The sequence below is a fragment of the Plectropomus leopardus genome, chromosome 17 (genome assembly GCF_026936395.1).
Source record: "Plectropomus leopardus strain MGB_pleo_1.0 chromosome 17, ASM2693639v1, whole genome shotgun sequence".
In the NCBI taxonomy this organism is placed as follows: domain Eukaryota; kingdom Metazoa; phylum Chordata; class Actinopteri; order Perciformes; family Serranidae; genus Plectropomus; species Plectropomus leopardus.
This window is the reverse complement of record NC_142192.1, coordinates 1,720,233-1,748,157: the sequence shown is the minus strand read 5'-3', so window position 1 is coordinate 1,748,157 and position 27,925 is coordinate 1,720,233. Positions and strand designations below refer to the sequence as shown.

Here is a 27,925-nt window from a genome sequence, read left to right as displayed (position 1 = left end):
GCCTTCTTGCCCATGTTTTTGAAAAAAAATCGCATCAATTTGGTCAGAGTACAAGAGTTTAAATACTTGTGAAATGCATCTGAAAGCAGCACGAGAAAAATTATGTCGCTCCAGGTTTCAGAGGGTTAAAGAAAATCACACCAGTTAAAATAAACAATATAAGACATAACATATTGCAAGTTAATATACAGAGATATTTGACATATGGAGAAAATACATCACGATCAATGTTGCTGATAATCGTTTGCATATCCCAGGCTGTGATGATGATGATGATGATGATAATAATAATAATAATAATAATAATAATAATAATAATAATAATAATGATAATAACAAAAAATCTACTTTGCCTGTAGTATTTTGAAAACATTATTTTCGATTTTTTAAAAAAAAAATCTAGCTGCATCATGACAAAATCTTGACATTTAAAGGGTTAAAATTCTGAAAATGAATTATTTGATATTCATGATTAGGACTGATGTTGGTTAAAAAATAAACTCAAAGTGGGAAATCACAAGTATAATATTTTTTAGTAGGGTTTTGAGACCCATTGAACTATGGTTGTGTAATATTAGGGTTAAAGTCTGTATACACAGTTTTTTTTTTTTGGCACAGGAATGGCATTTATTCATGGAAAATAAAAAAAAAAAAAACATGCCCTTTCTTGTTGGCTATTGGTCAACTGTAAATTCACGTAGGAGTATGAGGCTCTCTGATTGGACTTGTTCAGTAAACTGATTTCTCATTGGCTGAGGATGACGCGGGCCCTTAAATGACACACGTAGCGCTGTGCATGCTTGGTAACCACCGCTACACTGTGACTTCCATGTCCTGTGTAATAACACAGCGGGTCCATGCCGTCAGTATGTCCACGGCTGACATGTCCCAGACGCTGGACATTCTCCGGTGTCTGTATCAGCACGTGCAGACGCTGGAGGAGTTCGCGGACAGCATCGTGTTCAGAGAGGGACACCGAGCAGAGCTCACCGAGCAGTCCGACACACACCGATTCAAAGCCTTCGTCCGGGGGGTGTTCGTCTGCTTTGACAAGGAGCTGCAGCAGGTGCCGAGCTGTACCCAGGTACAGTCATTTCAAGTCAAAACTGTCCTACATGTCAGTTTATTCGAGCTGACACGTTAACATGATGTAGGAAGGATATTTTACTTGCAGGTCAACATTAAACCAAAATGTGAAAAACTCAAATTGTGTCAGCTTATAAAATGAAATTGATTATAATAGAGCAGTCAATATATTAGTCAATAGCTGTGGCGTGGATAATACCACTTTGTGTCATGGGCATTTCAAGAATTTAAGCACATTGGGGGCTTAGCCTGGACTTATGGATCCCCCTAGCCCCCCCTGCTTAAGGGCTGATCACAAGGCACCAACAAAACCATTGTTTACCTATGTTGCAGCATGCCCCTCAGACACACCTCTCTTGCTGCTGCATGATGCATTTTAGCAGTTTTTGTAGTAATTGGAAGGACAACGTAAAAACTCACATTGGGAATTAAACCCCAGGAAATATTTCATACTAACCCAAAGTTATGTTGAAAGTTAGTATTAAGGGCAAACAAACTCATAACTGAAACAAGGACAGAGACGTGATAGCAAAATAAACAAAATATTTTATTTTATTGATGAAAATAAATAAATGTGTTGGAACTGCAGCTGTTTGGGAGATAAAGTTAATAGACAAACAAAGAAAGAAATACAGATACAAAGAAATACTAATGGAACTAATAGAAGTATTAGTTTATTAAAATTTATCCAAACAAAGGCCTGATACAACATCTAAAACCATAAATTGAGGAAAAATGCAGTCCAACCTAGGCTTAACTAAGTAACAGTACGTCGAGGCCACTTGCAGAGAAGCAGACTACACTGAGGAGCACCCAGGGGTGCTGGAACCTCCTCACCTCACGTGTGGCGCAGCAGTCTTCACAGCAAAACAATGGCGCAATCTACACTCGTGTACAACAACAAACAACTAATAATCAAGAATAAAACAAATAACCCAGCTGGTTTAATCATAAATTAGTACAAGCCAAACAAAACTATGACTAACCAACATAAAGAGCTTAACAAAGGGCAAAACAAGTGTTAAGTGCAGCCAGCAAGCAATCAAAGCTGCTTTCAACAAAAGGCAGGCACCTTATTTACCCTTAAAACATTTTTTGAACTTTCCAGATTAATTATGAATTGCAATGACAGAAATATGAACCCTTTGAAACCTGGATGGACATCAGTTTTCTTGTGCTGTGTTGGGATGCCTTTCGTGAGCTATTTAACCCTTGAGACCTGAGCAAATTGGTCTGATTTCTTTTGAAAACATTAAGAAAAAGGCAGTGAGCAACTTGGCAAGAAATGTCCCGTAAATTGCAAGAAATTTGTAAAAGTTGACAAGAGAATGACTTGAAACTTCGTTATTAAAAAAGAGGAAAATTCTCAAAACTCTTGGGAAAATAGTCCAGAAAACTATATATATAATTATTATAATCACATATAAATGATACCATTTTAAAGTTATGTTTCAGAAAAAATGTATATATTCATATTTTTTGCTTATTATCAGGTAAGTTTATTGTAACTTTTTTTTGGTAGTGTCTTGATTAGATTCTCATTGCTCATTGCAAGTCAGACCAATTTTAAATAATAGTTGGAAGCAATCAGTATTGACTATAGCATACTTAGCATATGCTACCATTAAAAGAATATCAAGCAGAGTTGAGAAAATCTTTTTACTGTGTTATATATGTTAACAAAGATGGAATGTTACAAAATACATTTACTGATAAGTAGCTGAGAGGGGGTAAAAATAAATACGTTTGTACTTCCTCCTGCTACTGGTTGGACATGTAAGATTTCATTTTTGTTGTTTATTAGAATCTATTCATTGACTTTGTTGTATAGGCTATCAGCTATCTCAATTATTGTTTTTTCTTTTGTTTTTATCCTTTTCTGTTTTATTTGTGTTTTACATCTTCAAAAATAAATGTGAATCCATAAACCAATCAGCTAAAGTACAAGTAAAAACAGACTGACAGAATATTAGCTCAGAGACTTGAAAAAAAAAAAATCAGGTCTGTTCTTATATATATATATATATATATATATATATATATATATATATATATATATATATATATATATATATATATATATATATATATAACCTAGCCTTTGACGCCCAGGCCTAACAGTGCCACAGCTTAGTATTATATGCCAAATTTACAGACGTAATATTAAATGTAAGTCTTGAGTCATAATAGATAATAGATATCCAGACTACTCAGCTGTCAGGTGTATATTAGACTAAACTCGATGTTTTGTTTTATTATTTGATTAAAAAAGGAAAAGAACACATGAGGATGTAATCATAAAACTCAGCTGACAGACACTTCTTATGTTGACTGAACAATGTTGACTCTGATGTATGTACCGTTTTCCACAGATCTGCACTCTGCCTGAACTGCTGGCCTTTGTTCTCAACAGTCTGAAAAGAAAGAGAAAAAGGAACATCTTGGCACACGGCTACAATTTCCTGTCCCTGGCTCAGGAGGAGAGGAATGCTGACCATTTCAAATTCCAAGGAGACATAACTCAAAGCGCTGCCTACATCCATGGCAGCGACCTGTGGAAGAAAGTCACAGTACGCCTCGGCACAGATATCACACGGTACCTGCTGGAGAGCTGCTCTGTGTTTGTGGCTGTCCCTCCGTCATGCGTTTTCCAGGTGTGTGGCGCTCCTGTCTATGACAGGGTGTCCATGACCACTGCCTCCACTGGGTTCTCTCTCCAGTCGTGGTCCAGGACACAGAACGGTGCTGAGGCTGGTAGGAAACGAGCTGCAGTTGGCATGAAAAGGAGACAGAAGGTCGAGAATCCTCCTATCAGCAAGAAGAGGAACAGAAAGGAGGTGAGACTAAAGAAGGGGAAAAGAAAGAGAGAAACTGATGATGAAAATATGACTTGCTCTGAAAAGAGGAGACGGGTTGGACAGCAAGAACCCACTCAAGAAATCCAACAGGTTTGCTATGAATCTGTAGAGGAAGGGCCGCCCATGTCTGCGGAACCAACATTGTCTATGAAGCCTTTGGAGAATCATGCTGCTGGTTCCAAACAGCCTGTTGAAACCACAACAACCACACTTCCCTCGGAGGGAGGGCCCAGCTGGAGATCAGGTATTTTCCCCCCTTTGCCTCCCTCGCAGTGTTATATCCGCACGCTGGGATTCCTGTATGGAGGAAGAGGCATGCGTGGCTTCCTTCTCAACAGGAAGAAGAAGACTGCTGATGGATGCAGAAGGCTTCAAGGGCAAGACTTGGTACGAACAGTCTTCTTCGAGGGACTGGCGTATCTGAACGGGCTGGAGAGGAAGCCAAAGAAACTCCCGCAGCGCTTCTTTAACATGGTCCCTCTGTTCGGCCGGCTGTTGCGTCAGCACAGGAGGTGTCCCTACAGTAGAATACTGCAGAGGATGTGCCCGGCCGGAGAACATAGAGATGCAGAACAAGGAGAATTAAGCTCCCTGTTGCCGCGGCACTGTGCACCTTACCGGGTCTACTTGTTCGTCAGGGAATGCCTCTCCGCTGTGATCCCCGAGGAGCTGTGGGGCTCCGACCACAACCGGCTTCATTTCTTTTTCAGAGTCAGGGACTTCTTGCGCAGCAGCAAGTTTGAGAGGCTGTCACTGGCTGAACTCATGTGGAAGATGAAAGTGAATGACTGTGATTGGCTGAAGATCAGTAAAACAGGTAAGATTATCAGCTGGTGAACTTTTTTCAGCTACTGCATGTACAATACTGATGTATTTTGGCTGACTTCGGCTGCATTCACACCAAATCAGGTGTTGTCACCTTGTGCGCCATTTATCTGTGTCAGTGTCACCTCAGTGGCCCATATGTGGGGGTGGAGGGTAAAGACAAACTATAGAAAGTCAATCTCCACATCTCGGTACTTGTACATGCACAGATAAATGAAGCTACGGTTAAAGCTCAATTAGGCCATTTAATAGGACTACTGTCCTTGTCCCAGTATACAAGCAGAATCCATTAATTGACAGAAGTATGTCCGACTACTCCACACCAGGTAGAGATATGCCTCCTTTCAGTTAGTTGCATTTTGACCTTCTTCGGTTGACCTATTACACCACATACCAAACAAGTAAGCAAGCAGCAAACAGTGACAACATGTACATTTAGTACATACTCTACATTTTACTTGGTACCTTCTTCTTGTTTTTGTTTTTTTCTTCCCCGCTTCTTTTTTTTCCCAGCTTCCTCTTTTATGAATTTATGCTGCTCAACTCCCAGGTCAAAGCCCTGTGCAGGGACTATGTAGCGTGTGCAGGACACCTAGGCCAGTTCAGGTCTGGTTGATGCTTAAACATGAGAGAGTAAATCAACTCCCAATCGCATTTATCTAAGTGTATTAGTCCAACTTTGAGAAAGTTGACTTAGTACAATATCAGTCAGACTAACATGTTTACATGTGTTTTAAAAGTCTAGTTTTAGTCAGACTAACACAATATTTCGACTTTTTCTGACATTGTGTCAACATACTGAGTGTATTACTTGTTTCTGTGGAATGCGGCCATCTTCTGGTCTGATCGTCGGCTATGTGATTGGCACCAGTAATGTGATGCTGGGTTGAACTTGTCCCAAAACTGATTCTGTCTCATCTTTTTTGCTGTAGGCTGCTGTGCTTTTCTTTCTTTCCAGTATCCCTTGTGGTTTTGCCAATAGACGCACTGCCCACATTCAAATGATATGGAGGACATGAGTTTTCACTTAAACACCTTATTTGGCGTGAATGCAGACTTAAGAAAACCGCTCTCATCTGCAGGCAGGTTCCCACCCAGTGAGCTCTCGTACCGGACACAGATCCTTGGTCAGTTCCTGGCTTGGCTTCTGGACGGTTATGTCGTGGGCCTGGTTCGAGCCTGTTTTTATGTCACTGAGGGTGTGGGCCAGAAGAATGCATTGAGGTTCTACAGACAAGAAGTGTGGGTGAAACTGCAGGACTTGGCCTTCAGGTGAACACACACACACACACTCACACACTCACACACACACACACACATACACACATACATACACACATACATACATACACACACACATTCACCCACAAAGGTTCACACTCATGCAGTCGTGGGACACAAGCTCACAAATCATTTTTTTTTTATTTAGGGGTCACCTCTCCAAGGGTCAGATGGAGGAATTGACTCCAGCTCAGGTGGCATCCCTCCCCAAAAACACTGTCATCTCCCGCCTTCGCTTCATTCCCAAGACTGATGGCATGAGGCCAATCACACGAGTCATCGGAGCAGATCCCAAAACCAGGGTTTTTATGCACTATTAAAGTTCTCCCTTAAGAATCCATGAATTGTGTATTTTTACATGCAGTGAGCGTGTGAACATTTTTAGTACATGTCCTTTCTCCTTCAGCTCTACCGAGGGCGAGTACGGGACTTGCTGGACATGCTGCAGGCCTGTGTGCGCTCCTCTCCATCCCTCCTGGGCTCCACTGTGTGGGGGATGACGGATATCCACAAGGTGTTGTGCTCTTTAGCTCCAGCCCAGAAGGACAAGCCACAACCCCTCTACTTTGTCAAGGTTGTTTTTTCTCTGCCAGTATGTTAATTTTACAGAAAATGACAAAATAGTAGTGGATCTTTTATGCAGTCATTTTCATATATTTTCTGTGCTTCCGTGCTGGTGATGGCTGAGGCTGAAGGCATTATGTTTTAAGGTTGTCTGTGCATCTGTCCATCCATCTATTCATCTATTCATCTGTCCACCCATTCTTGTGACAGCAATATCACAAGAACACCCCAAGTTCAAGTGTAGCATGAACATCTACTTTGACTCAAGGATGAAGTAATTAGATTCTGGTGTTAACAGGTCAAAGGTGAAGGTCGAGGTGACCTTGTCTATCTCATTCCTGTGAACGCAATATCTCAAAAACACCATGAAGGAATTTTTCAAATTTGGCACAAACTTTCGAGTGGACTCAAGGATGAACTGATCTGATTTTGGTGGTCAAAGCTCACGGTCACAGTGACCTTGAATCTGTCTCATTCTTGTGAAAGCAACATCTCATGAACACCTTGAGGGAATTTCTTCAAATTTGACACAAACATTGACGTGAACTCAACAATCAGCAGTTTAGAATTTGATGCTCTAATGTCAGGGTCACTGATCTTGCATCCCCCTCATTTTCGTGAAGGCAATATCTGAAGATGGCCTTGAGGGAGTTTCCTAAAATGATACACTTCGATACAAGCATGAGCTGAGTAGAATCCTATGAGATGATGGTCAAAGGTCAATGTCACGGTGACCTCATAAAACGTAACTCAAGAATTCATGCACTCAAATTTCACTCGTATGTCTTATAGGACATAATAATGTTGGCATTTTATATCCAAGACGTGAAAGTCAAGTAAAGTCAAGTCAAGTCAATTTTATTTATAGAGCCCATTATCGCAAAACATGGTTTGCCTCAGAGGTCCTTACAGTGTACGACATCTCTCTGCCCTTAGACCCTCACATCACCCAAGGAAAAACTCCTGAAAAAGTACCCCTGTAACGGGGAAAATAAAGGAAGAAACCTCAGGAAGAGTGGCAGAGGATGATGAGGGATCCCTCTTCCAGGACGGACAGACATGCAATAGATGTCATAAATAACAAATGAAATATAATCATGGCAAAAGGAAAGAGAAAGAGAGAGGGGAGGAGAGGGGGAGAGAGGCACAGCAATAAGGTCAACTGTGATATTGTAATGTTCTGCAAAAACACTTTTCTGTCTATTACTCAACATCATATCTCAAGAACAGAAGGGTCATGATTTCTCTCTGTGTGCTTAAGGTGGATGTGAGTGGAGCCTATGAGAGTCTGCCTCATGACAGACTCATTGAGGTCATTGGCCAGGCTCTGTTACCGGTCCAGGACAAATTCTTTACCATCCGCCACTATGCCAAGATCTGGGCTGATTCCCATGAGGGCCTGAAAAAATCCTTTGTTCGACAGGTACCATCATACACACACGTACTATACACAGTTTGATTGTAACAATATTGGACCCAATTTCAGAGTTTCTCATGTTTGATTAAGGGATATTTTGCTGGTTCTCCACCAGCTTTGTATCAAAACCATGAGATGAATAAATGAAGTGTGGTAAACATCCCTGCATCTAACCAGTGCCTAGATAACGAGATCATTTGTTACCAGCCAGCTGTCATCCACCAGCGGAGTGTTATTTGGGCTGTTGTGGTGCAGTGCATTCTGGTCGTTGTAGGTTTTCTACCTCCTGAGCAAAAGCACAGTCCTTTTTCTCTGTTTCTCTGGTCATGTACTGTAGCTTTAATTTCAAAAGTGTTTGTGTTTCTATTACATAGCCAGACAAGTTTTATTAAAACGCCATCTTTACAGCAGTGGAATACTTCTTTAATACAGGCTGATTTCCTGGAGGACAACATGGGATCCACCAACATGAAAGGGTTTGTGACATCCCTGCAAAAAAGAGGGAAAGTTCATCATGCCATACTGGTAGAGCAGGTGAGAGAGACATCCTCACATGTTTCTTTACATAAAGATGTTTGATACTTCCTACCTGAACGTTTCTTTTCTGTCTTTTAGAGTTTTGGTGCTGATCTTTATGGCAGAGAGGCGCTGCAGTTCTTCACCCAAATGTTAACCGGCAGCGTTGTTCAGTTTGGGAAGAAGTAAGCATTACAACACACACACTTATTTTGCTTTGCTTTGTCACAATCTGATTCTAGCTCTATGTTTTTCAGAACATATCGTCAGTGTCGAGGGATTCCTCAGGGCTCAGTTGTGTCCAGTCTGCTCTGCTGTCTCTGCTACGGTCACATGGAGAATGTCCTGTTCAAAGACATACCTGAAAAGAAAAGGTACAGCAGACTGTAGATGTAATAACACATGTGCAGCAGCAGGGGGCGCTCTCTTTGTACTGTACGTTTTATTTCCCTCATTCTGTGTCCTGTAGATGTTTGATGAGACTGGTGGATGACTTCCTTCTGATCACCCCAGACTTACATGAAGCACTAACCTTTCTCAAGTATGACACACACCAAGTATTTTCGCACACATTGCTTTTCAAGTGACCATTAGTCCAAATCTGATCTGTAAACAGTATCATTGATGGGAAACAATAACATACACATGAAACATAACTGTTTTAGTTCCCAGTGTTAAAGAATTGTAGTGAACTTTGTTATCCTGTTCGTTTCAGCAAATCTATATATGGCATATGATAAAACCTGATTTTATGAGCTTTGTTATACACCGAGATCCACATGGTGATGTCTATTTGTCAGCAGATCTATAAAGGCTCCATAGTGTTTTTTTTTAATGGAAAAAGACTTTAGACTTAAAAGATTTTAACACAATGCTGAAATTTTCATGCAGCAGTTGATACTAACACTTGTTCTTTGTGTGTAGGATCTTGCTGGCAGGGGTACCACAGTATGGTCTGGTGGTCAACCCACAGAAGGTGGTGGTCAACTTTCAGGTGCCTGGAAGTGTGGGCTCTTGTCCTGGCATTCGTGTACTGCCCCCTCACTGCCTCTTCCCCTGGTGTGGACTGCTGCTGGACACACACTCACTGGACATTTACAAAGACTATTCCAGGTGAAGCATCCTGTCAGCTGCAATTATTAGTGATGGCTCGATCACAAACATTGCACCAATCAAGAAATTGTAAACTGATTGAGATTAGCTATATTTAGCTTATAAAGCAATCCAATCCTTTGTTTTATGTCAGCTGTCACACAGGTGTTTTAATTTAATGCAGAACAATACAAAGCGCACCATTCGTCCACTCTTTTCCACTCAGCTCTCTCTATCTCACCTCTGTTGAGCTCCAGTGTCTGTGTAAGATCAGTGGCTGTGCCCTACACACCATAAACGAAAATGCAGTATGAAACTGTTTATTTATGTTATTTACCGAAGTTATGCACATCAATTCATTCCAGCTCAGCGTGAAAGTCTTGCATTTTGCCTTCAGCTATAGCGCATGGTGTTTCTCCACCCTGCTTGGAGGAGAGAGGAAAGGAGAGCAGTACAGAGCTTACTACAACCTCACTCACCACTCATCACTGCCAGAACAATTAAAGCTGTGGGAGCAAAAAGTCAACATGGTTTATGTATTAATGATGCATAATCCCCCCAAAAGGTGTGATGATGACAAAAATAAACACTCAACAGAATACAGCCCATTCAGTTTACTGAGACACAAGCTGCACCGAAGCAACAAACACTGGAGAATACTCTCTTATAGAGACAGAGACATTCCCTTGAGACATAGACGAGGCCAAAAAGACTAAGGAGAGGGTTTATCATCCTATTTTTTTAAAGAAATGAATAATGAGTGAATAATAATCATTATTATAATAATAGGCTAATGTATTGCAGAGCTTTTCATTTATTTATATTGTAAAGCATAGGCTATACATTGGAATGATTTTAATAACTTAACAGGAGCCTGCTTAAAGTGTACACTGTGCAGCGAAATTATGTAGGAAAATCAGATCAGATTGGGACTCGGTATTGGCAGATACTCAACATTTAATGACTCAGATCGGGGGCAAAAAAATGTGATTGAACAGCCCTAGTTATTATTCTGTAGAAATACTGCCTCAAGCGTGCTTTTTGTCTTTTGTCTGTCTGAGTTTTTGTCTTCATGGTTTCTTGAAAGCCAAGTAAAAACCTGCTGCTCTCTCCTGTACTTTGTACGTACTCATAAAGGTTTTAGGGGACACAGTCTAGCATAGATGATGAATATTCTTGCACAAAGTGCTGTAAAAATTATAACCACATCTCCATTTACAGTATTTTTGCATGGAAAGTTCTGTTGTGTTTTTTCAACTTTAATGTTTGCATTTTTTAACCAATGCTGCTTTTTATTACTTTGCATCTCTAACAGCTATGCAGGACTGTCATTGCGCTACAGCCTTACTCTGGGCTCATTCCACTCAGCTGGACAGCAAATGAGGAGGAAACTGATGGCTATCCTAAGACTCAAGTGCCATGCCTTGTTCTTGGACCTGAAGGTTAGAGAAATAATGGTGCCTGCATTTTTATTTTTTTATTAAAATTGCAGGCACCATTGGGCTTCTTTTTAGCCTTTAATTGAAGATCTTGTAGCCGGTCCTTTATAAATGTTTAGGTCTTCCACTCTGTTCAATAATGCTCTTGACCCCACTTCATGTTTAAATCAGCTTATAGAAATAACAAATAAGTCAACAAATATCCAAGGTGACCAGCCACAAGTTACCCCGAAACAGCAACAAAGTGGTAAATAACAGGTGAAAGTTGGGGGTGGGGGTCACCCTTCTAAATTTGGAGGTTTTTGCTGGTCCATGTACGCGGCACAAACTGAGCCCTCTGTGACTTCTTTTTTTCCTCTGCAGTAGTTTATGAGTCAAAGGATGGGTAATTGTTCGGTCAATCTGTGCAGAGCTGATCAGATCAGATCAGTGTAGAGAAGCAGCTGCTGCAGAGGGATCACGGAGCAAAACCGCAACGGAGCTGTAACGCAACACACATGCAAGCAGAAGAGAGTACACGAGTGCATGCTCCAAGAGTGTGGTGCAATCTGTAACTGAATTGTGTATATACAGAAATTTCAACAGTGCTTCTCATGAACAGTCCAGCTCCAAAAATATGAGGGGCTGCCACGTATAAATAAATGTGTGGGGCAACCTGATATGCACAGGACCTACAGTGAAATGGTTTAGGAAACAGAAAATAACTATTTAATATTGGCTATGCTAATTTTTAGGGCTGTACCCAACTCAGAATTATGTTAATGGATCAGATCTGGCTGTTCAATAATAATATTCGATGATTACTTTAGTTTTTCATGCAAAATCTTAAAGTTTGAACAGGCTCCACCATTTGTGCAGTGTGACAACAGCATTCAGTTAATATAGGAAAAAAGCTAACTCTGCTAACAGCGGGTCATAAATGTGCAAGACACTGAATTTCAAACAAAAGTCAGAGACTGTATCATATTAAGTTGCTATGAGATTTGAATTCACCACTTCTAAGTAGAAGGTCTCTGCTCTCTACCACTGAACCTGATCAGTTTAAAATTTGGTTCACACTGTACACTTGAAGGAGTCTCAGTCATCTGAGGGTCTCAAACTGATGATTCAAATCTCTGACTTTCAAGGGGCAGCCCTACTAAATTTAAAGACAGTTTGCCTCAACTTTACCTTTGATAAATGTTCCTGCATTTATTTGGTAGAGATCATGAGTCCCAAACATAATTTATTTTACATTTAATTTCCTTTTGGCCCTTTGCATCTGTGCTAATCATAAGATAATGGTTTCTTTTAACTTTGCAGACCAATTCTCTTGAGGCAGTCTACAAGAACATCTACAAGTTAGTGCTGCTTCATGCACACAGGTAAAGACAGTACACGGTTTTCCATTACAGATTTGTGCAAAACTTAAGTGATATTTGAAATGTCAATCCAAAACAATTGCGAGATGACAGCTTTTCCATTCAGTGGTGTTATGTGACTTTTCCTCTGGTGATAACATTCAAAGAAGCATGGTGAGGGATGTTTGAAACATAAGCAGCTTTATTTCTATTGCAGTCATAGCTCTAGCTGTCATTATTTCCAATCCAAGGCCACGTAGGCTCGTTATGGAATGATAATGGAAGAGCAAGCCCCTTATACGTGGGAGCGACCACATAGACCACATATGAGGGATTTCTGGAAGGTGATGGTCCGTGATTTCATTAAGGAATTGTAATATTCAGGATGAACTTTTGAAAAGTTATGCTATGCAGTAACACCTTTTGTAGCACCTGTTTCATCATGCCAGAGTGAGCCTTTTTAGCATCATGTGACCTATAAAAGCCAAAAAAGTTTCCATTGCAGTTTTGTGAAAATGGCTTTTTCGAATCGCCTGAAATATCCACCTCATGCCAGGGTAAAAACTTTTTTTGCGATAAATGGTATTTTTTAGAAATTGATGTCTTTCCATTAGGCATATTTTGTATTTGCAATTTCAGTTTGCGCAAAATGAGGCTTAATGGAAACCTGTCTAGTGACCTTGCTTTTGACTCTTTTTTCCCAGACCTGAAGTGCAATCTTAAATCTGTACTGTAATCTTTTACTGTCATCACATGCTATTCTGCTGTCTTTTATTCAGATTAAATAAATTCAGTGGGCAATGTGAGTAATTTTCCATTACCTACCTGAAGTATTGAAATACAGTTTAGTTTCTTCAGACACTACTCATTTCCCTCTCAAATGAACTCACGGGCCTTGACTTAATAAATAGGTAAGTGAATGTAAAACTGCTTATGTGAGAACAGCAAGGGTTATTAATCAATAACTGCACTGAGCTGAGCAGGCATTGTCCTGCCTTTTATCTCAGTGTAAATATGTGAATGGGCAGGCTTTGTCTTTGTCGTCTCGTTTGTCTCCTGTTTTTCTCTCCCTCTCTCTCTCTCTCTCTCTGTTTTTTAGGTTCCATGTGTGTGTCCAGAGTTTGCCCTTTGGTCAGACGGTTGCTAAGAACCCCATGTACTTCCTGCAGATGATCCTGGATATGGCTGAATATGGCAATCAACTCATCAGGCTCAGCAACAAAGGCAACATTTCCCCATCATACATATGGAAACAAATATTTCAAGCAATATCAAGTTCAAAATCCATTTTCTTTCTTTTTTTGAATCTCTTCCCATTTACCCAGGACTCACATTAGGCAGTAAGGCCCAGACTGGCATTGTGCAGTATGAAGCAGTGGAGCTGCTTTTCTGTCTGTCCTTCCTGTTGGTGCTGTCACGATACCGTCCTCTTTACAAGGATCTGCTCCAGCACCTGCACAAACGTATGTGGACCTACCTTCAGGAAACACACACACATGCACAACAATACTACACAGGAAGTATCCTATGGTAGCACAGGATGACAAGCAATATTGTCAAAACATATTTCTCCAGCTACTGTAATGATAAGGTTTATGTAACATTTCATAGAAAAGATTAAATACATTGTGCTACACAACCTGCACACAACACAGTAACAGTAACTCAGGGCTCAAACTAATAATTAATGTCATCAGTGTTTAATGTATTATTATTATTGTTATGCCTCTGTGCTGGGGATAGCTGTGGCTGTAGGCAAAGGCATTATGTTTTCTGTACGTCTCATTCTCATGAACGTGATACATCAAGAACGCCTTGAGGATATCTCTTCAACTTTGGAAGAAATGTCCATTTGGACTCAATGATGAACTGATTGGTGGGGGGGTTGTTGGTCTGATAGACACGATGCTGACACCTTGCACCCCAGAGCTTGGGTGACAGAGAGACTGTGTGCTTCACAACTTCACCATCACGTAGGGTCACAGTTTAACCCATGCAAAGAGAGAGCGAAACAGAGTCCAGTTTGCCTCCGACTCTTTGACAGTGGTTGTGACACTTTATAGTTTGTAAAGTTGGAAAAAAACATCTGAAAGTTAGGAGGCACTAAAGCCAGAAGTGGGAGGTGTAGTTACTCTTTAATCACTAAGAATATTATTTTGATTCAAGTATTGATCTGCACTTCATGTAAAAATGTGAAGCAGCTGGAAAGCTGTAAGGTCTGTGAGAGGTCTGTGTGTGCATGTGCTGCAGTAAGAGAAGCTGAGCAGCAAGTGGAATTTTTATGCCAAAATGAGCACCAAAACTACACTGTACTGTCCAATCTCACACCAGCATCAGTAAGCTTGTTCCTGTAGAGCTGGGAATTTATGTGCCTTATGAAAAGACTCGCTATAAATGAACTAAATTAAAACATCATCACAACTTTCCCGGAAGACCAGTCTCTTAAAATGTGGACTTTGTTAGAGGTGCACTCAACCCAAAAAACTAGGTACCAAACAATCTCACATTTAGTCACATTATTGCCACATCAGTGGATGAATTTTCTGAACACTTATTGTCCTCTGCTCCCACTCTTGTGACAGGGAAGCGCAGTCTGGAGTGGCGTCTGGGAGATTTGAGACTGGCTAGAGTCCGACAGGCTACTACCCCGAGGACCCCAGTGGACTTCTTGGACATCCAGATGTAGACTACTAGCCAGCCCCAATCACAGCACCCAGCACAACCATGAAACCCTCAGCAGCTCAAAGGTAGAGAAAAGAACTTAGTCCTGCTTTACTAAAATGTTCTTGTTGCGAGTTTATCCATATTTTTTTCTTCCTCAAAACAGTGTTCAGAAGAGGGTTTAAATGAGAGAGACACAGTGCTTATTTATCTGTTATAAAACATTTAAGTGATAAAGCTCAGTCATAAACACACCCTATAAGCCAACATCCACCAGATCAATAAAAATAGATAACTTAAAATCATCCAGCTACTGTTAGAGGGCCCACCCCATCCCACAGCTGTTAGTCTGTCTGGACTTTGATTTATACTTTGTGGTAGTTTTCCACAAAGAAGACATGACGTCATCTGGAAGATCATTTGGATGAGCTTTAGATCTCTGCAATGAAGTGTTGTGATATGGCTGCGAGTTACAGTATGATGTGTTAGACTGATAGTTATTTACATCATGTTCATTAGCACTATCCAACAATGTACAAATGAAAGAATTTCACTGTTAAATATGTAAATAAAACAGTTTTCAGCTCCTATTAAATGCAGATAAGTGTAAACATCAGTAGCAAAGTCTGTTCTAGCTGAGCCTGACTGATTAAACTATTCCAGTGTTTCAACCTCGAAACCATCATTGCAGTATGGATTTAGGTCAGCACGAGCAGAGGACTTCTTGATGCCACGGCAGATCAGTTTGTAGAGAGCCACCAGAGGGATGGAAATCACGGGCAAAACACAGAGGAGGATGATTATGGCAAACACCCAGTCTGGATAGGGCTTTGTTTCAGTTTCTGGAAATTTTTCCTTGAGGAAAAGACAAAAGTGTAAAATGTAACATTTAGAATATTGTAAAATTATTTTATTTATAAATCTGTATGGGTTAAACAATTAAGATAAAACATGCTAAATGGCTAACTTTAAAGGTTCTGGTAGGCATATTTATTTATCTTCTGACAAAAAATCTTGCTGGTGCTAGCTTCATATGTAGCTGTAGACATGGGAGTGCATCGATCTTCTTATCTAACTCTGCAAAAAGCAACTAAGCGTATTTCATTGTAAAACTGGAAAAAAAAAACAAAAAAAACTTGCAGTCCATTAGCGATCTGTTTTGATAATGCAGCAAACATACACTATCCCTGTGTGTTGTCAAACTGGATAAACTCAACCGCATCCTCTTCTTTGAAGTTTATTGTCAATGGGCTAACATTGTTTTGGTGCAGTACCACCACCAGCTGGTATGGTACACAGTCACAATGTCCTACAATGCTTTGGGGTGCTCACTCCGGCTAACATCACGGTCCTGTTCTCTGTATTCTAATAGAATTTATTTAAGACTTGACGCCATAAGTTCTTAACGTCTTCATACCAGTTCCCTTGACTTGCTTACATAGGCTGGGTTCCATGCAGGATAAGAAGGGTGGTTCTGTGCCTGGACAACCACATAGGAAACAAGCACCGCCAGGAGCATTAAAGGACTGATGACCATCCAGCACGCCTTCCAGAAGATGTTGGGCCTCTTCCCGGTCATGAAATAAATGTCTTCACTGAAACTGTCACAGAAAACAGGGACCATAGAAAATGTTTAACACACAGGGATCTAAATTGTCATTAGTCAACCAAAGAATGTAAGAGTATCAAAGAAGAAGAGAAAAAGTTACGTTTTCATTCCACGGACATAAATGACTCCAATAATCTCGAAGAGTGCAACGATGAGCAGAGGTACAGAGCCCACATAGCTGTTAAAGACCTCCACCCAGTAGTTCCCCGAGCCCAGGGTGAAGATGAGAGCAATCAAGAAGGATACTAAGCAGATGGCCGCTAAGGAAGCAAGAGACAAGTTTTTCAGAGAGGGAATTCAAAAGGGAAAACATGTTATAAAATGTATCTATTTGACATGAAGTATTTCTGATATGATATTATGATTTGATCTTTTCAGAGGTCCCAGAGTCCTTCACACAAAAAAAAATCAATAAAAAAATCTCTGAATTTACAGTTTACAGTTGAATTTACAGCCACAATTTCTTCTGTAGGTTTAATCTTTAGGTTATGGCAAAGATAAGTTAATAAACAATGATTTAGGTTACAGTTTTGCTAGCTTATCCAAAAAGTGATGAAAGAACGTGCATCAGGTACACAGGGGACGAAAGGCACCACCTTCTGCAAGAGTGTAATCCACTACCAGTACAATCGCTACCAAATTGCCTCAGCTACCACCTTTAAAATCATTCAGTAGGTTTACATGATGGCAGAAAAGTTAAATTATTGTGTCAGTCTGACTAAAACTGGACTTTTAAAGGTAGATATGCTTTGTGTGCTTGACTGCTGTGATTTATTTTATTTACGATGGTTTATAGTTTGAGTTTCTTGATAGAAAGATTGTTTCAAGCTATTTTATTTGATGTAACATAATTTAATGTTGGTGTGTTAGTGTGATATCTGGCCAGCTTTGACCTGATCAATTGTAATCATTGTTCACTTTGGTTGAAAACATATGCCAGCTTGTTTGCATCTTTTTTTCCTTCACAGAAGGTAGGACAATATCCAGAGAGAAGGTTACAATAAGTACCACTGAAACAGTTTGTGTTCTTGAAAATGTATATTTTCATTTTTGTAAAGATGGTAAATGGATGAACTGTCATAGCACCTTGCTAATCTTCTGATATCGCAAAACATTTTTACACTACATGTCATCACACACTGTGCCAAAAGTTTAAACATTTACATGCACTCAGCTATTAAAATGAATCTGAGATTCAGTATCTTGTCCAAGGGTACTTTGACATGCAAAGAAATTTGTTTATGTATCAACCTGAGTCACAGCTGCCTTATACTTGTTACATTTATTTAGTTTTAGCTTTAATTTATTTAAATTCATTTTATTGTTTCATTTTATTAATTTGATTGAGGTGCCTATAAAATCATCAAATGCATTTCTTTGATCATACAGTGACCACTTTGTGCATGGTGTTATACATTTTAGATGTTTTGAAAAGTACTCAGTCATAAGATAAACAATAGTTGTTGTTCAAAGGCACACCTCATATTTCCTTAATGCAGTGATACTCAACTTATGGCCCAAATGGGGCCCCCAGTATGGTGCTGGTTGGCCCCCCAACCATTTTCTAATTCACAAAAAAAATAAAGTGATTCACACTGAGAATTGTTTTTGTACTTTTAGTGTACGTAAGATGCCAGAGTGCATAAAACAACATCCAAATAGAGCTTTTTTTTTTTTTTTTTTTAAGTGCAAGGAGGATCCCTAGCACCACCCAACAGAGGTCCAGGCTAGGCCGATAAGGTGCTAAAATCATAGAAACATCCTAAAATCTAAGATATGTCCTAAAATCCTTGAGACCTGCTTAAACAGTACAAATATCCTAAGATCCTAAAACGTCCTAAAATCCCAGAAACCTGCTAAAATCCTAGAAACATCCTTCAATCCTAGAAATGACCTCAAATCCTAGGGACATATATGGGGCTGCTGCAACTGGCCTTTGGCTCATGTTATTTTATAAAAGTGGCCCTCAAGCAAAGCAAGTTGAGTATCCCTGCCTTAACATGGTCTGAGTTACTGTATTTAAGTTATCTGTTGTGTAAAGATGAGTGTAATAATAATTGTAACAAAACCATTTGTATCAAGACAAAGAGTTAGGTTGCGAAATCTACTTCAGAAAGTTTTTGCTTCTAGATTTTCTTAATTTAAGCGTATTTGTATTATTATTGTATTTTACCTCAGAAGTGAGTAAATGAATGATTAAGGCTTAATTGCTTATTTTGTTGGTGGATGTCTTCAAGTTGAATCAGTACATTTAACATTTTAAATGGAATTTAAATGATTTGAACTTATTTAATTACTTAGTGTATTTTGTTTTTTTCTCTGGCAATTTTTTTAGAGGTTTTTACCTTCTTCTTTTGTCTAAGGAGTGTAGTTAGTCAAAGTGAGTCTTTTACTCATTCACAAATGAAGCAAGATTGAAGCACGATGTTTTGTCTCAGTGTTAATGCCCTTGACACTCTCACTCACTCAGTAGACTAAGTGTCTTTTCTTGAAGCAGCCTCCTGTTAGGCTGCAGGGGAGACAGAGCTCATTGGTGCATTAGGATAATGCTGATCTCAGGATCAAAAAAAGGGGTGAACTAGTAGAAAAATGTTTGGCATGAAGGAATGAATGATAAGATAGTTTAACATTTTCAGAGGCCTCCGATTCCTCCACACTTGGCATGGGATATGCTAGGAAGCTCTGGGTGTCTGGAGGTTAAGCTATGATGAGGACCTCATAGATAACAATTATTCTGGATCAAGGGTTATGCAACACTTTTTACGCCTTCAAGGAGGCAATGTTACTTGAAGTTTTTGGTACATCTGTGTCCGTGCATACTCTTCTCTCAGATTGTAATAAATGTATATTCAAGTAAGGACAACTGGGGGTCATCAAGTTTGTTATTCATCAATCAAGACTCAAGACTGACCACAAGTTTTCTACATCACATGTACATCTTTAAATTCAGAACAGCTTTAGCTGGTTTGCAGGTACCTGTTACGAGCTCATTTGGGATCCACTTGGGCACCAGTTTGAGTTCCCTTACAGGATTGAGGACTCCCTCTATGTTGCCAAACATGGATGTGAGGCCCAAGCTGAAGAGCATGATAAAGAACAGTATAGCCCATATCTGAGAGCCTGGCATCTCGATCACTGCTTCGCTGAACACAATAAAAGCCAGGCCGGTACCTGATGCACTCTGGGGAGGAACATGAAAAAGAGGCCAGAAAGTAATCAGAAAATGTACATGTTTGACCAGCAAATGATGTACTTTGCTACAGGGGGGAAAAGAGGAATGTACAAAAAAACAACCAGGATTTGGTTGAAGAGGGAAATTAGAATAATGATTATCTGGCAAAAAGAATACAAGATTGGATGTGTTTTTAAAATTACAATACCTGGTCGAGGAATGTTTGCAGGTTACAGTGAGTCAGGTTCACATTGGCCATCTGACCCGGAAATGAACTATTTAGATGCTTAATCCAGTCATCATAGTTCTCCACTGTGATGATCTGGTCTGCAATCTCAAATTCGTTGGTCAGAACCAAGATGTTTCTACGGATAGGATACGAAAGAACATTAGCCTCACTGGTTTCATTAAGAAAAAGAATAGAAGCTGTAGAATTTCATAGAATATCTGTGCATACGTACTCCTTCATACAGGAGTTGAAGGCGTTGTTTGCTTTAAATCCCAGAATGGAGAAGATGGGAATGGAGCCGTAGAGAGATGTGGCACTATTTATTATTCCTACTAGAACAGCATCTCTCTCACAGTTATTTCTAATGGACACACAGGAGAAAAATGGCTCTGTAAGTCATTACACAAACCATTGCAATTTTACTGAGGGAGTTTAATAAGTATTAACTGCTGGAAAGACATTCTTTTCATTAAACCAGGCAGTCTACGTCATAGAAAGATGCAATTACTTTTGAAATTGGGGCTACATGACCAGAGAGAAAAAGCTGTGGCATTCACTTTTGCTCAAGAGGCATTAAACCTACAGCTACAAGAATGTACTAAGCCACACGGAATCCATAAATGCTCCCACTCATGGGTGACCTAATGTGAACTTGGAAGCTTTGACACAGGAAACAATATGGCGGCCGGTTGGTAACAAATTTTCTTGAAAAACAGTTAAACATGTTTCTGAAAACATTTAAGACAAGAAATAGTCAATTTAGTAACATAATCTTGGTTCATATTTGATCAGCAATATCTAGTTTCACTAAGCCCAATAAAAAAGCTCACCTGAAAGAAATGGAAGACCTGACCCGCTAGTGTCAGGACAATAACCTACTCCTAAATGTCAGCAGAGAGGGTCGGTAGTGTCAAGTAGGCTACCTTGATGACCACATCATGAGGGCCTTGCTCCATACTGGCTAGCTCAGTGGTGAAGAAGGCGGAGACTGCTCAATGATGCCTGAGGAAATTCTGTGTATTCTTTCAAAAAAAAAGAAATGTCTTCTCCTGCACCATCCAGAGAGTCCTGGACTACTGGTGCCTGCAGGCTGAACAGGACTGTAAAGCCCGCTATAGGCACCGCTCTACCTTGCCGAAAGGATGTTTAGACCAGGTGCTGCAAAAAAAGGGCCAGGAAAATCACTTAAGATTCCAACCACCTGGATAACAGCCTTTTCTACCAGTTGAAGTTGGGAAGAAGGTACACTGTACACAGTTACACCAGGCCAGCACTAAGAGGCTCAGGGAGAGCTTCTGCCTTAAATGAAGACTCTGCCTAAGACCCCCAATCCTTACCCCCATGGACATGTATTTATCATCCTAGCATCCTAACCCAGAGGGCTGGTCTTCTCTGTTGAGGAAAACCAGTGGGACCATTGGATCAACATCTTCAAGGTCCATCTCCACCCTGCCAAAGAGACTTCAGTTGCTTTGCACCACCTCTGTATGAAGCAGTTCTTACACCTGATTAAGGCTTGTGAAAGGATAGAAAGTGGTTCAATTTTTCTGTTAGATACATTCCCCATAGGCTGGTTAACAGGGACTGACCATATCAATCTTGGCCACCAAGGTATGCATTTGAGTGTGAATGGATGCATGTGACAAACAGTGTGAAAGCATTTTAAATGGTTGGAAGACTTGACAGGTTTGCACAAGCCAAACCTCACAATGAGCCTGAACCAGAATAGACTCCCAAGTTCCCTTCACAATGGAACAGGGGCCTGCAGTGAACAATTACTAAGGCTGATAGCTGAAGCATTTACTGCAGCCTACTAAAGGGAAGCTAAGAGGGCATGCATTAGGTGAGAGAGGAAGTTGTCAATATGGCCCATGCCTCTCGCTGTGTCATAAGCCCTAGATAGTAGGTCATCTGTGCCCTAATACTGGGGCCAAGTGTACCTGGTATCTGGCCTCAGATTCTTGTCAGGGGAACTTATAAGGGAGTACATGACTGGTATGCAGTCAAGGCCAACTTTTGCTGCATCCTGCATGGCTGCCACAGGTCAGCCAAGAGACATAAGAGCGGAGAGAGCCTTAGTCCCCCTCTAGTGTGCATTCAGCCCCCTCAGATTTTTATCAGAGGGAGAAATAGTATAGGTGGTTCAAGACTGCTTTGCATCCAGCTGCAAATAAGCTAGTGCCATGCCAATGACAGATCCCTGTCATCTGCCCTGTCTGAAGAAGTTTGAGCTGAGGAATGGAAGTGAAGCCTAAAGGTATGGAAGGGCTCCTCCTCGCCATAATCATCAAAGAAAGTGCCTAAAGCTGCCACTCAGACACCATCCTCCTGTAGAATCATTTCAGCCATGGGTGCATTGGGTACACCAGCAACCTCTGTACCAGCACCAAAATGGAAGGACAAAAGAGGAAACTTGAGCTGGACCATATCAGTGGTTAGCAGATCCATCTAGGACAGCCTGTCAGACCTAGTCATCGACATTTAGGATGGGTAGACTAGGCTAGAGTCAACTGCCCCAATATGAGGAGGTCATCACTACCCATCAGGAGTTTGACCTCGGCCAGTCTAGCAGCCTTTACTGCATGAAGCATGAAGCTGCAATTCAGGCATGGGTCTTCAGAGAGGCCCTCCCTCAGATGCTCAAGGCCAAGACAACAGGGACAAAGGTCATGACTGTTTTTGAGTTGAAGAGCCATACTGTTACTACAACTACATGAGTTAACCTAAGAAACAGTGCCAGAGAAACTCTGCTGCATCAAATGCTGCAGACCACTAAAGTCAGTAGAGCGAGAGCACACACTGACTGTGAAATCAAGAGGAGAAAGAGTACATGTAGTTAGAGGGCAGTGACATTCTCTTCACTAACACAGTAACTGTCAACATCAGCTAACACTGAACTCACTCTTTTGTTAGCGGTCCACTTCATGAGCTTGAACAAGAACACTCTGCTTGTTATGTGCTACAGTGAGAGAGGATCAGGAACAAGCTCTTTACTGGCACAGTATGTTGTCAATATTAGCTAACAGAGAGAAAACATGCTGTATTTATATTTATATCGCTACAATGAGAGCGGAGCAAAGACACTTTCTACACTGACAAAGTATGTTGTGAATATTAGACAACACCAAGCAGGCTTGGTCTTGTCACAAGCCCTCTGCTGACCATGAAATCAGTACCATTATATGTAATACCAGATAACTCCTACTAGCATCTTGATGTGTGAGCTTACCGACTGATGTTTACAGGTGAATTCGTTTTTATCATGCCAGTGAGAAGTGAGGATAGGAGTGTCCACCAATTTGAAAAGAAGCTATCCCTGCCCGGAGAGCGATAGCTTGTTTGCTTTTGGAAGTCAAATAATCTGTAACTACGACCAGAGTGATCATAAGGCTACAAGTGATGAACTCTGAATAAGCATCAATAACTTAGCTTAATGCTACCACAACAGGTAACCTGCTTAAGCAAGAAGATGAAAAAGGAATTATCTTGGGGATAAAACAGGAAGTTTTCCTGGGTCATCTAAGGTCAACCATGAGTTTGTAGATAAGAATACTCAATGACAGTCAATGCTACACCACTGCCTCTGGTGGTCAGGAAGGACAAATTAGAATGTTACCTCTCTGGATTATAGCTGGAGAAAGCTATCAGACCTCCAAAGGCTACCGAGAGAGAGAAGAAGATCTGCGTGGCAGCATCCAGCCACACCTGTGGGTTCTTCAGTATCTCCCACTGCAGCAAGCATAAACGCAAGACATCAGGTTTCCTGAACAAAATCTCTTATCACCTGTTCTAGCAACAAGTGGTTAAACTTACATCAGGAGTGAAGAGGTACACAAGTCCATCAGTAGCTCCAGGCAGAGTGAGGGCTCGGATCAGGAAAATAGTCAGCACCAGATAAGGAAATGTGGCTGTCACATACACAGCCTGAAATATGCAAGCAGACAATACAGCCTTCATTAACCCTTTCTTTATTTCTACATCTTACTCTAATTGTCAGCAGTAAAGTGTGTCTGGTGTAGTGGCTGATTCTGAAATAGGACATTTTATCCTTTTTACCAGGTAAACGGACCTTTCCCATGGACTCGATGCCTTTAATGAAGCAGATGTAGACGATACACCAAGCACTGGCCAGACAGATGACCAACCACCAATGCAGGGAGCCGCTTGTCTCAATGTCAGTTGTGACATTCAGGGTCTCACGGTACCAGAAGTAGTTCGCTGAAGTGCTCTTTTCACATTCTGCATTATAGCCTTTATGAATCCAGACAGTGAATAATGAGCATGTGAGATCAATAAAATTCCACAATGGCCTAATCTTCAAGTTCATAATTTCAGAGATCAGTAATAAAATATATTCTGTATTACACAAGAGATGTGTTTCTGTATAGTTAAATATAAAAAGTGGAGAAAAAAATTGGAGTCTGACCTGAAACTCCCCATAGAGCCTTGATAGTTTAAAGTCCTTACCAAAATAATTCTAATTTCTCAAACCAAATTTGATACATTAGAATGTATCCTATACTTTTAAGCTGCTATTAAGCAACACTTTTTAAGTTACCGTTACAGTTTTTGACAATACATGTATCCGGTGCAGATAGAATGACCGATGAGTTTTCTTGATACCTGTGAGGTCATCATTGAGTGGACACTGGCTCCATGGCAGGGGGTTTTGGAAAGAGTTAAAGAGGTACCAGAGCACCCAAGCCAGGAGGGTATTGTAGAAAATGCTCACCAGCAATGACACCAACATTGAGGCAATTCCTACACACAGGATAAATAAAAACAAATGACAAAAAACCAAACATTTTCAATGCCTCAAAAAAGTTTTCAGAAAATGAAATAATAAAGAATATGACAAATTAAAAAAATCTTTAGAAATGTTACTAATAACTCTAGGTCACCCACCAACTCCACCCAATAGTGGTGAGATGGTGTACCAGACACCGACGCTGCCCATGCGGAGTCTCTGTCCTATAGCCAGCTCCAGGTAGAGCAGAGGGAGGCCCTCAAACACCAGCGCTATCAGATAGGGGATGAGGAATGCACCTGAAGACATGAAGTTTAACATTTAGCTTAGTCATCAAACCAGACTTCAGACTTCAGGCTATGAAAAAAGTGCTCTGCAATACTAAAAGATCTCAAGCTACTGAAATACAGTTATTACAGTTATAATATTTAGACACTAGGATGATGACTGGAATTTACTTCAGTTTTCCAGGTGTCCTAAAACTGGAGGAGTCAGGCTAGTAAAAATGTTATGATAGTTTAATATAAGAGCATCTTACCTCCTCCATAGATTTGGCAAAGGTAGGGAAAACGCCAGACATTTCCAACTCCCACTGCAAAGCCAATACATGTTAACAGGTACTGAACCTTGTTGTCCCATTTAGGTGTCTCCTCCACCCCAGAGTCTTTTGTTTGGCTCATTGTCACCTGGAAAAAAATGGCTTATCACAATTCCAGTTCTGGTGCAAGGATCCAGCTCTTCTAATCTTTAGTGGGCAGTCCTTTAATGTCCAATCAGGTGCAGCTTTGAGAGTTATAGATTGTATTGGTTTTTAAGGGGACTGAGAACATCAGGCATTATGTTTTAATGGTTAAACCTGCCAGCGTGTTTAAAATGAGAGTGTGCTAAGACTCAGATTAATGGATAACCTGGTGTTACACTGACCTAAGGCATACTGTGATGCATTTAATAACCTTGAATCATCGTCTTGCATCGTATGCCCCTGCCAACCAGTCAAGCTGCAGCTTACATCCCTGTCTGTTCAGACTCTTTAGTAGTCATGACAGTTGACGATGCTTTAATCATGGATGTTGCTGCAAAGAAGCTACAAATTCTAAAACATGGATGCTTTGAACATCTTCAACCCTGTAGCACAGAAGATCTCGATATAGTGAGTACAGTTCCTAACAGAGTTAGGGCAATGGATAATAATAACAGCATTATAAATAACATCATGAGGTCATAATAAAGTTGACCTTTGACATTTTATGATATTTCTTAAAGACATGGCCAAAATGGCATTTTGGTGAAGGCACAGTGACCTTAAACTTTGACAATCATTGACATGTAATGCCTCTGGCTGTGACTGGTGTGTTTTTATTCGGTTGCTGGCAACAGTTATATCATGACAAAGCAGTATGTTTATTGAATCATTCAAACATTGAACATTAGCTCACAAACCATTTTTGTGATTTAGAAGTGATCTTTCCAAGGGTCAGATGGAGGAGTTGTCTACAGCTTAGGCTGGCTCTCTCCCCAAAGCCAGTCATCTCCTGCCTTTGCTTAATTCCCAAAACTGTTACTCTGTGCAACTATCCCCACCATCCCCAACACCTCATACCTCTCTCTTCACAGAACTACCAGCAACTGCCTAGAGCTGTGGCCTGCAGCTCATAATTTTGATGCTGACAGCAACTGACGTAGCATTAAAGGGATACTTCACCAGTTTTCACACAGCTTTGTATCAAGACAAAGTAGGAAATATGTGTAGATAAACTGTGGTAAACATCCCTCCATCTAACCAGTGCCAAGAAATCCCTCCTCCCCTGGCAAAACTCTGCTGAGTAAAGCAAACTGATGCAAAACATGTCATCCAAAAGAGTCTTGCTGGCTCTCCTGGGCTGGTGTAGCTGTTGCTCGAACTACAGATTGTAGTTCTGCATTTTCGGATTGCCCGCCACCCATGCTGCTTCCACGGACACAAAGAGTGTAGAGTCAAATCAGGAAACAGACCTGCCTCTCTCCCTCTCAAAGTCTGACTCAAAGTCAGACTTTGATCCCTCTTCCAGAACGGACAGACGTGCAATAGATGTTATAAATAACAAATGAAATACATTCATGGCAAAAAGGAAAGAGAAAGAGAGAGGGAAGGAGAGGGGGAAAGAGGCACAGCAATAATGGAAACAGACGCATGTCATATTACTATAAACATTCCTTTGTGACATAGCTTATTTTCTGCAATAATCCAAAATCAGCTTAAAAATTCCCATAGGCTTTTTGACAAAGGAACCAGGGCAAAACTAACTTCTTTAGCCTACAGAAAAACGTCATCCTTGGGGCACTCTGTTGGTCTGGTGTGGCACAGTGCATCTGGTAGATGAATGTTGAAGTTGAGCAAAAGCACCCTTTTTCTCTGTTTTCTCTGTAGGACCAACTTCAAAAGTTTTTGCATCTTTGTACCGCATAAAACAATATAACAACATCATTTATATAAAGTCGTTGGTCACTGACTTTACTCACACGCTGAGTCTGTGAATGTCCTCGTTGCTGAACCAGTGCTGAAACAACTAAGCTTAATAATTTATTGGTTATCGTTTCAGGTCCAGAAAGGACGGTGTCTCGGTCAGGGTCAATCTGTAGTTGTAATAACATATCTACAGCAACAGAGGGCAGTCTCGCTGTACTGTAGCTCTTTGCTGTTGACTGTATGTCCTCAGTCTGCAACAGGGGGTCAGAGACTGCTGGGGAGTTACTATGGGTTTGATTGTTTAATCAAAACTTAACAGTTACTGTATTTTTATTTTATATTATCTATATAGATGCACTTAATAATTTAAGTTTAGAAAGTTTAGAGTATTGCATATATAAGTTACCCCACAGCTGGTAGCATACTTGTCCTCTTGTTTTGAGACTACACAAATACAGTACCAAAAAATATTTCTGAAGAATATTTTGTTTGATTTGGTTGGTTTATTTGTCAAAGTATTTCGTCTGCTTTTAAAACTTTATTTATTTTGAGCTTTATTCTTGTACAGCTATTGTAGCTGGTTTTACATCTAATGGCTACATCAGTGTATCCAGTGTACCCTTGGGCAAGATACTGAACCCCA

The 27,925-nt window shown here is 40.5% G+C and overlaps 2 protein-coding genes across 3 annotated transcripts; one reads left to right on the top strand and one right to left on the bottom strand.

Moving 5' to 3' along the window:
• Positions 1-760: 760 nt before the first annotated feature.
• tert (telomerase reverse transcriptase) lies at positions 761-24,268 on the top strand. Of its 2 annotated transcripts, none has more exons than XM_088090002.1 (17): positions 761-1,084; positions 3,459-4,761; positions 5,852-6,041; positions 6,199-6,352; positions 6,457-6,624; positions 7,876-8,037; positions 8,464-8,565; positions 8,647-8,732; positions 8,805-8,921; positions 9,017-9,088; positions 9,472-9,660; positions 10,955-11,081; positions 12,381-12,442; positions 13,518-13,642; positions 13,744-13,881; positions 15,001-15,165; positions 24,149-24,268. In XM_088090002.1, the coding sequence occupies exons 1-16, from the start codon at positions 776-778 to the stop codon at positions 15,102-15,104; spliced, it is 3,408 nt and encodes a 1,135-aa protein (XP_087946128.1). In that variant the 5' UTR covers positions 761-775; the 3' UTR covers positions 15,105-15,165; positions 24,149-24,268. The 2 variants fall into 2 exon arrangements, with proteins under 2 accessions (XP_087946128.1, XP_087946127.1); XM_088090001.1 differs by lacking the exon at positions 24,149-24,268 and adding an exon at positions 16,522-17,886.
• Positions 15,283-27,388, bottom strand: LOC121957432 (sodium-dependent neutral amino acid transporter B(0)AT3). The gene is made up of 13 exons (XM_042506004.2): positions 27,336-27,388; positions 25,375-25,522; positions 24,995-25,135; positions 24,713-24,850; positions 24,159-24,340; positions 23,903-24,013; positions 23,706-23,818; positions 20,322-20,450; positions 20,069-20,225; positions 19,665-19,869; positions 16,789-16,948; positions 16,518-16,680; positions 15,283-15,934 (listed from the first exon to the last, which is right to left on the bottom strand). Exons 2-13 carry the CDS (start codon positions 25,514-25,516, stop codon positions 15,734-15,736), a joined length of 1,842 nt encoding a protein of 613 aa, XP_042361938.2. The 5' UTR covers positions 25,517-25,522; positions 27,336-27,388; the 3' UTR covers positions 15,283-15,733.
• Between the last annotated feature and the right edge of the window lie 537 nt (positions 27,389-27,925).

Bases quoted from the DNA above. Each gene is read 5' to 3' on its own strand.
- LOC121957432 (XM_042506004.2), bottom strand. From the start codon at position 25,516: ATGAGCCAAACAAAAGACTCTGGGGTGGAGGAGACACCTAAATGGGAC. The intron at 20,451-23,705 runs GTAACATTCTAA...TGTGTCCATTAG, and splicing joins TCCAGCTATAATCCAGAGAG to AAATAACTGTGAGAGAGATG. The intron at 20,226-20,321 runs GTACGTATGCAC...TCCTATCCGTAG, and splicing joins TTCAACTCCTGTATGAAGGA to AAACATCTTGGTTCTGACCA.
- tert (XM_088090002.1), top strand. From the start codon at position 776: ATGACACACGTAGCGCTGTGCATGCTTGGTAACCACCGCTACACTGTG. The intron at 11,082-12,380 runs GTTAGAGAAATA...TTAACTTTGCAG, and splicing joins CCTTGTTCTTGGACCTGAAG to ACCAATTCTCTTGAGGCAGT. The intron at 12,443-13,517 runs GTAAAGACAGTA...TCTGTTTTTTAG, and splicing joins GTGCTGCTTCATGCACACAG to GTTCCATGTGTGTGTCCAGA.